General features: G+C 37.1%; 1 protein-coding gene across 12 annotated transcripts in view; it reads left to right on the forward strand.

Annotated features, from left to right (window-relative positions):
• The window catches only part of KLC1 (kinesin light chain 1), a 45,435-nt gene extending 39,689 nt beyond the window's left edge, over positions 1 to 5,746 (forward strand). For 10 of the 12 annotated variants that reach the window (XR_015287868.1, XM_086892539.1, XM_086892541.1 and 7 more), the window contains exons 15-16: positions 4,213 to 4,279; positions 5,620 to 5,746. Coding sequence is in view for 11 of the 12 variants with exons in the window: in XM_086892539.1 (XP_086748665.1) it covers positions 4,213 to 4,279; positions 5,620 to 5,685 (133 nt within the window). In the remaining variant the exon portion in view is untranslated. The remainder of the gene's footprint in view (positions 1 to 4,212; positions 4,280 to 5,619) is intronic. The other 2 variants (XM_086892542.1, XM_086892543.1) reach the window with 1 other exon arrangement.
• Positions 5,747 to 9,270: the final 3,524 nt, after the last annotated feature.

Raw genomic sequence — 9,270 nt, forward strand, 5'->3', positions numbered from 1 at the left:
AGTTACCTGCAAAACTATTCTTTTCACACAGCAGTGGAGAATAATAAATGGCACTGATTTTTACAGTAAAAGCCTGAGTACAGTAAACCTGCAAGTAACATTCTTGATACAGCTTAGTATCTTGATATATTCTTGATATAACTTTATATATTGCTGTGAGCATCAAGAGAGTTACCAACTGAAGCCCCTCTTGGTTTCTGCTTTTGGAAAACTCAGATATCAGAGAGCAGAGGAGAATGTTGAAAAACTTGAGCCTAATTGTGCATCTTATTATCATTTTGTTCCCAGTAAAGTCTGGTAAAAATTCACATTTACTGAGTCTTACTGTTCACTCTTCCCAGATAATTATATGATGATGGATTTGAATGTATGTAATATTTCTAATAAACCCATAAAATCATTCATCACTTACTGGCTGCTGCAGAGAAGTTGAAATGTTAAAATGAACCTAGTGCTTTTCATAGTGGCACTTCTGGGTGTTCCCCTAACCCCCAATACAATTGCAGTCCATTTTACAGGGCTTTTTGCCCTTGTTGTGAAAATCTAGAACTAATTTAGTTTGAACTTGTGCTTTAAAACAGTCATATTGGAGAACTTGTGGTAGCTTCTGATGGAGCAACTGAATCTGAGTAGACGATGATGGTATTACTTTAGACAGTGACCTGGAGGCAGGGTCTCACTCTGTTTCTGGAAGTGCTCCAGTGAAGTTTTGTCTGACTGTTTTTATGGCTGTAAAGCACTAGATACAGCAGCATTACATACAGAATTAGCTTCCTTGTATATCTGTTTCATATTCAGCCTGATTTGAATTTTAGAATTGTTACTTAAAATTTCACTGCCAGACACTTGATGTTGAAGGCACTGAGTAGAATTGAAGGTCAAAATTCCTTTGCATTTATTGATCCATCATTAAGAACTACCTCTGAGATAAGAGGTTGGGAATAAACTGCAGAAAGCACGAGATGAGAAGGCAATGTGTAAATGTAAAAGCTTTAGGGAAAACAAACAAAGCCAAACTAGAATAAAAGGAAGATTTCCTTCTTCAGTATTAGCAGTTTTATACTTTGGTTTTCTGTTTCTATTCAATAATATCTAGAGTTCATACATCATAGTTAAGGTATATTGTTGTATGAATAGATACATTTATCCATAGCTAATTTTGCATTTTCTCCTCATTTTTGTGAGATCTGGGAAAGGGTTTCAGTTTCACAAAAGCCAGGAGGTTTATTTTTTATTATCTGTAGTATTTATAGCTAAGTCTTTCTGCAGGTAAAGTATCTCCATGTTTATAGGTGTAGAAAATGATGCTTACATATAACTGAAGATATTTGGTTTTGCAGTGCCTGTGAGAACGCACATGCCTTGTTACTGTCTGCACTTGAGTTGTGTTACCTGACCAGAGTCCTCTACCCACGTTAATATCAGTACACTGTGGGGTCTGTAGCACCAGATGAGATTTCCTCAGATGAAGGCATTAATGTCAAATGAAATTGAAAGCAAAGCAGTATCTTCCTTGCTTTCCCTTTCTGACAAAATCATCTTGTTTTTAGATGTTACCATAGTTCTCAAGGAATAATTTATTCTTAAAATTTGCAATAAGTGTATTACATTGACAGGCTTTTATTTAGATAGGCACTTTCAGTGTACAGGACAATAAATACTATCATTTCTGTTCTTGTAATAAATAGAATTTTTAAATCCTGATTTATATTAGCTGGTTTTAATAACAAATGCAGAGATTTCTGGTATTAAACACCAGCTTTATAGGTATAAAGCATATTGATATAGGTCATATCCATATTGATATTCCAAGAAATCAATTTGATTTCATGTAATGAAGAAACTTCAGTGAATAGAATTAATTTTTATTTTCTTCCTCTGAGTGTAACAAAAGGCATATTCAGTTGTTACCATGCAGATGTTTGGGTTTTAGCGTGTTTGATAGCTGAATATTTCAATACAGACATAGCACACCCAGAAATCTTCCTTGCTGTGAAGGCAGCCACTTTAGGTAGAACAATTCTGTGCCTCCCTCCTTAACAGTGCATTCCCTGCCTGTGTCTCTAGGAAGGCTTTACTTTGAACTTGATTTACCCCTCTTGTTTATACTCTGCTTCTCTAAATAAGAATTGACAGTGCTGGTGTGAGCACTGAGTGAGAAATACTTGAATAACAATGCACTCACAGGATGAAGGAACAACTTAGTGTCCATGTTGTTGCTTGATACAGAAGGTTGAAGAGAATAAAATGGAAAACTCTTCAGGGAAATTGTTTCTTTACAATTCTGCAAATGCCTTTTGGACAAATAACAAGTATCTTAAAACTGGTCTTTGAAACATGCAATACCTGAAGCAAGGTATCAGTTCTTTATCATATTTCAGAATTCAGTTCTATAATGATTTAACTTTGATTAATTAGTAATTATTAATTTATTAATAACATTAATAAATTCTTTATTTTTTCACTTAAAAAACATTGACCATACAGCAGAACAGTTAACAGTACAGCAGCACTGAAAAAATACCTGCATGTTCTTTGCGGAGTCGTGTTTGTAACATGGAGGGAATTGAAAGTGCATTTGCCAGACTAAAGTTCTTACAAACATTGGTTTAAACAGACCCAAACAAATAAAAGACCAACACACAAAGTAGTATCTCAGGTAAAAATATTTTTTTTTTTGATTGGCACTTTAGCAAGAACCTAAAAGGTGCGTGTGAACTTTTACTGGTGGATTTTCTGTTTCCCTGGAATGTTTTCCATAAACCTTTTTGCTCTTTTGGAGAGTTTTCTGTAACATTTTGTTTGTTTTACAGATTAACTTCCATATATAACCCCTGTTGTACCTGTTTCCTTGAATAAATGAGAGGTGTACACCATGCATGAGTCCTTGCTTTGTTGTTGCTAACACTCATGTCAAGTATTTTAAATTGTGTGCTTCTGGCTTTGGAAACACCCAGATTCAGTGCTGGGGACAACCAGCCAGGCTGTGTTGTGTGGCAGCTGTTGCCCCGTGTTTTGGTTCATTGTCCTGCTAAGCTTTTGCTTTAGCAAAGCATTTAAAACTTGTGCTTTGACTGTTTGCAGTGTTGCTTCAGTAGAAAGAAAATCTGGTTAATACCTAATGTGATCTGTATGGATAAACCTTTCCATGTTACTGGAAGGCATTGGAAAGTTTGCTTTAGCCAGTTGTCCCAAGCTGCAGGTAGCACTGCAGGGTTAGGGCTCATTGTCTTGTGATCAATACAAACATGTATTCAAAGCCCTCATTTAGTTCTGAAATAGTTGAAGAGCTCATGAAAAATCAGAACAAAAGCAGAATATTCTGAGGAATGGGCAGGCAGTGGTGCAAAAGGACATCAGACATTCCATTATAGGAATCTAAGGGCTGATCTTTAATTTCATGATGCACACTTGAAAATATTTTTTGTTAAATTTTGTGTATATTTGAGTAATGCAGGTAAATTATTAATCTTCATTTCAAACAGCAGCAGATACTGCAGTTAATGTAGTGCATTTTGACTGTCAGTAGCTGTTGGGTAGGTGATGAATTTTTTCTCCTTTTCCATTGCTTTCCATATCATATTCCAGGGTGCTTGCTACCACTGCTTGGAGTGTTGTAAAGCCAAAAGCACAACCAAAGTTAACAGCAGCAACCATCTTACTTCCTTTCACTTTGAAATCTTTAAAATAAAACATTTTAAAATGCTTTTAAAAATTTATTCTGAAGACTTAACTAAATGAGGCAGAAAGTACCAAACTAACTTTTGTTGTAGCTTTTTCAAAGTAAATGCTGCCTACACAACAAACTCATGTTTCAGATGTTTTTTTCCTAAACTCTTTGAATGTTTTAATGCTTTTGTAAGAAGCTGCACAAAGTTGTAACTGATAATTAATTAATTAAAACTCAGTGTAAGTCCCTGTATTAATTTGATGCACTTTAAAAATTGAGATTTTGAGTTAAATCAGCTGCCTTAAATGTTTAAGCTCCAAGGAGCTTGTAATTTTGGGGGGTTTATATGTAATTAAAAGGGGGTACAAATATATTTGAGCTCCTGTAGTTGTTATCTTAAAGGCTGTCCCTCAGATTAGTTTTGGGGCATTGTTGTCACTCCCTTCACTGTGCATTGCTCGTTATTGTACTTGTGTTTTTAGAGCTGTAGTTTTCAGCCATTCTGATGGTTTATCCTTGCATGTTCACTGTCCTGGTTGCAGCATGAGGCGTGCCAGTTCTCTGAATGTTCTTAACATGGGTGGCAAGGCTACTGAAGATCATTTTCAAGTAAGAAGGCCTACAATACTCTTACGAAAATAAATACTGTTGGGATAAAAAGAGTGTGATAAATAATAAACCAACAACCTCACAGTGATTGTAAGATCCTACTCCAGTAAGGTGTTTGAAGGCTGTGCTTAAGGCATTATTCTCTGACACTTTTGTTAATTATGATTAATTTTAAGAAAGGGTTCAAATCCACTGAGGAAAGAGCATTGGTTTTTACGATACCAAGCAGTCTCTGGCTTTGGACTTCTATCACAGTGGATATAAAACTTATGGAATATTACATTCTTGTAAAATCAACTTATAAATGCAAGAACTGTTAAAGCCCAATATTATTAATATTTTTTTACTTCAGCCCCTTTATTGGAAAGAGCCCTGTGCTTGTAATTGCTGTACAGTACCAGCTGCTCTTAAACACTTCAGTTGTTTCTGAGGTGGCACAGGAGCAGTCTCAAAAGTTTGTCTGATGTGTGTTGTGCTTCTGCTAATATAAAACCTTACTTTGCTTAACTGTTCATGATGTGCCCAAGTGCTACTCTTCATTGCCTGTTTTTACCTAACAAATCACTGTTTAAGTTGTCAAATGAGTGAGCAATGTTCTTCTAAACACTGCTGTGTGTTTTACTAACACAGTAACTGCTACTAATTTTAGGAAGATAAAATTTCTTCTCTATTAACAAAACTGTAGGTGAGGATCTTCATCACCGTGTGTCCTGAGGTAGCAGGAAAGCCCCAAGTGTGGCTCTCATTGTACTCCCCAGTGGTGTAAAGATGTTGTAATTGTATGATCCCTGACAAATGTGCTGCAGAGTTCTCCGTGGTTGGAAGCTTAGGCAAAACTTTGCTCATGGTGAGGTTCAGCCAAAACATATCCAGGGCAAAGCACAATTTCTGCAGCAGCAGTGCCCAGGGTGTCAAAGTGCCATGGCCTGGGTGCTCCTGACTGGATGGATCCTCAGTGTGTGTGTAATTGGTGTGACTTCCAGAGGAGGGGCTTTTTGTTGGTGTGTACAATGCAATAGTAAAATCAGTTCTTTCTTCTTGGGAACTTTTGTAGTTTCTCCACTATAGACACCCATGGCAATTCCTATAAATGGGCTCTTGCATTTCTGGGAAGGCTTAGACTGCATTGTAAGGGTGTGTATACTTTATAGTATTGCTAGTTAAAAATGGGGGAAAAAAGATGTTTATTGGACTCTGGAAAGCATCCCCCTATCCAGCATGAACAGTTCTCAGTAGTTCCTTATGTTTGTTCCCATTTGTTAAAATTAGTACTTTTGTTTGTTTGCTTGAACTATCTGGACATCTGCTTAATTTCTTTGTTTTTTTTCCCCTTCACACAGGAACGAAATAATTGTCTGACAGACTCACGAGCTCTGAGTGTCAGTCATTCTGATCTGGCGCATTGAGATTTGGGACAGAAGCTAGCTAATATTCCTGTGTGAATAAAGAAGCACTGAGACCTTCAAAGCTTTGGTTCCTCATCCTTGTGTATAGGAACACCTAGTTTGTAGATGTTGGTTTTTTTCCAATGGACTGCTGTTTTTACTTTTTAAATAGGGACAGTTTTAAACACAGCATTAGTGTGTGTTTTCTTCTAAGGGAAAACTATAGATACATATTGCTCATTGCACTGCTCCTGTTCATGCTACTTATATAAATTTCTTTAATAGATCTGACTATTACAGCAGCCAAAAAAAAGGTAAAAATACAAACACATTCAAAGCGTACCAAAATGGCAACAGTGTTGGAAAATGCAAGCAAAATTAAATACATTAAATACAGTAAATACATACAGTGCTGGAATGAGAAGTGGATAAATTACTGTGCATTACTGTAGAAATTCCAGTTGAGCATTCTGTAGTGGTGGGGTATGCCCTTGCACCACTGATTCTTGTAATGGTAGAAGCCTTGGCTAGCAAAACAGCACTTAGACATGACTGACTTAACCACTAGACTGAGCTATTAAATCTTACAGAAGCAATGGCTGGGGTAAGTTACCTTTAGATAGAATGAATAGTAACACCTGCGACCATAACTTTTGATAATGTAAGTCTTAGGGCACAATAATCAATGCATATAGGATAGTTTGGGTACATCAGGAGAAATGGAACAAAACCTTTAATTTGTGTGATTGAAGAATACTCAAGTTTTGAACTGCAACTGTCCCAGAGCAGCTGCTGCTGCTCTCAGGGAAGCATCAAGCCTCAGGTTGACTTTCTCGCTTGTCCACTGGAATTCACAATCCCATTCTGTTTGCTGAAAGTGCCCAGCGTTTCCTTACACTGATCCCAAACCCTGCCTTTCTCCACACCAGCTGGTGACAGCAGAAGCAGGCACTGCACACCAGGATATCACACTGCGGAGTGGCTGCTCTGCAAGGAGGACTCAGTGCTAAGGGCCCTCGTGGAAGCACTTGATGGCTGTAAGTGGCAAGTGACCTGTGTGACCACATTTCCATGTTAAATCCACTTAGGTTAATATATATATGCTGTCTGTATACAGGACTGCTGCTGGAACGAAGTATGTATGTTTTAAGGATTTTATAGACATTAGGATTTCCTTTTGCTTTTCTGTAAAGCCTGTAATTTTGTTCATCTTTTGTAAAAAATTCATATTCGTGTGAAGTTGGATGAGAAAGTAAAAAAAAAACAAGCAGTGCGTGTACAAATGTATTTGTGGTCATAGTTGTAAGTTGGAAAATGTCGAACGAAATTTAACTTTGGGAGAAGCTGGAAAATTCATTCAAGGTCAGGACCAACTGAAGGAGATAAAATATAGGAACATATGCAAGTTTTAGTATTTGAACAGGCTGTGAAAAGTCATTAGAATTAGTACTTAGTAGGAGTTCTTGACTGGGTTTGCACCTGGTTTTAAGTTGGTTACAGTAACTGATGCAGAAGTTGTCTGTGTAATGCACTTAACAATGTTTACCAGGAGGTACCGCCTGAGCATCTCTGCCAAGGAAGCTGCACGTGGTGCACCTGCTTTAGAGACAGTGTAGGAATGGTGAGAGACAATGCTGCTAATAATTATGTAGAAGTTTTAGCACATAGTGCAATTCATTAATGAACTCGAGCAGGAACAGGTTGTTGCTCGGTTATCTTAACAGTAGATACTCATATAATGATATAATGTTGACTCTTGAATTTTAATCTTTTTATTAAGAGCTTTTTATATTAAAAAAATATGTAATATATATACTTCTTTTTTCCCCCCCTTAAAGTAAAACGTGTTCTATGCCCCCACTGGCGAACTGGGCTCCCTGCACAAAGGCAGACTGAGCTGGCTTTGCTAAAAGAACCACATCAGGCTGCCAGGCCAGGGGTGTCCATCCATCTCCAACCCCTGCCCCACTTGGAGTTTGGCTTCCAAAGATACCCCACACAACTATTCAAACACCAAAACTTTTTTGGTAGTAAGGAATTATTTAAACTGAAAGATGTGATTCCCACGTTCATTTTTCAGCTTTGAATCGAAATGATTTTTTGCAACCTCTCAAACCCCCAATCCTGTGTAAATAAGCAATAAATTATTTAACCATGCCAAATGACATTATACAGTTTCAAAGTGCAAAACTGTGGTATGTTGACAGTGATACTGAGGGAACTTCCCAGGTCAAGATCTTGCTGGTGGTGGCATTACTAATACTGTGCATTTAAATGTTTTAATCCTTTATCTAGTATTTTAAAGTGTGATGGAAATTTTAAGTTGTTGAGCTAATGCATATTAAGTAACTCTTATCTTTAAAAGCTTCTTTTTTTTTTTTCTGAGAAGAAACAAATTTCAAGACTTCTTTAATCAACAAATCCTGGATTTGTTATAGCCAAGTCCTTACTGTTAGGAGCCAGTGAGCTGTTAGCAGTTTGAGAACTTTTGAAAAATAGAAACAAAATTAAAGTCGACATTACCTGTGTTTCAGTCATGGATGAGTTACTGTCAGGACATGGTTTGTGTAAATTTATATTTCAGATGGGCTTCTCAGTTCACTTTTAGACAAGATTTTCTTTCTGGATTTCTTTTTGCAAGGTTCCAGTTATAGCTAAGAGGGTGTATAAAGAATATATCTAGAATATCCAGTTGTATAATTCTGGGATGTCTTCAGCACCAAACTAAATCAACAGCTCTGATAAAACAGAAAACTGGAAAAGATCTACAAAACTGACAGGCATCTTGTTAGGAAAACTGCAAACTCTTGGTATTGTGGTTGTGTTTTTAATCTGGCATTTTTGTCCTTGACTAAAATTTTAAGGCTGAACTTGAATAGAGACATAACGAGGACTCCACATTAGGCCTCAGATTCTCCTGCAGACAGGGGTGAGTCTGGGTTTACAGCAGGATGTGGGATGAGTCGTATTTGCAATTGTTACTGATGGAAAGGGGCCTGTTGCCCTTCTGTCTCCAGCTGTGTGCTAATTTGGCAATATTTGGTCTTGAGTTTGGATCTTACTAAATAGTCTTGTAAAATGTAATTGTTTCATGATTTGCTCCTCTCCTGGAGAAGTAACTGACCTGTTGCTGTGGTGTGTCTTACACAATGCAATAAGTGTCAGTTATCTACAGTTTGTACTTTTTGTTACAGTAAATGACACCCGCATCCCCCCAAGCACTCCTGAATAGTAGTAAATTAAAATGGTTTTGAGCTTGAGAAATATTTGTACTTAAATTGTATCATTTGAATCCAGAGATTTTACAAATGGTGCAGTTCTGATGTAAATACCAAGTAAAAGGCGTGTGCAGTGCTGCATTGACAGTGTGTTTACAGTAGTTAAGTTACTTTGAGTTTTGTTGTGTAGATCCTGTGTTGTGTCTGAAGGCTGCTAAGAGAGTGGCATTTTTGGTCATGTTAGTCTGTATTGAGAGAATAAATGTTAACAGATACGATGCTGAGAAGTTTAGTTTCATTGTCATCAATTTACAGAAGTACATGGTGAGGGTGGGGTGGGGTGTAAATATTTAGAATTGAGGAATATCTCAAACATCTACATTGGATT

The sequence above is a fragment of the Cyanistes caeruleus genome, chromosome 6 (genome assembly GCF_971803275.1).
Source record: "Cyanistes caeruleus chromosome 6, bCyaCae1.hap1.1, whole genome shotgun sequence".
NCBI lineage: Eukaryota > Metazoa > Chordata > Aves > Passeriformes > Paridae > Cyanistes > Cyanistes caeruleus.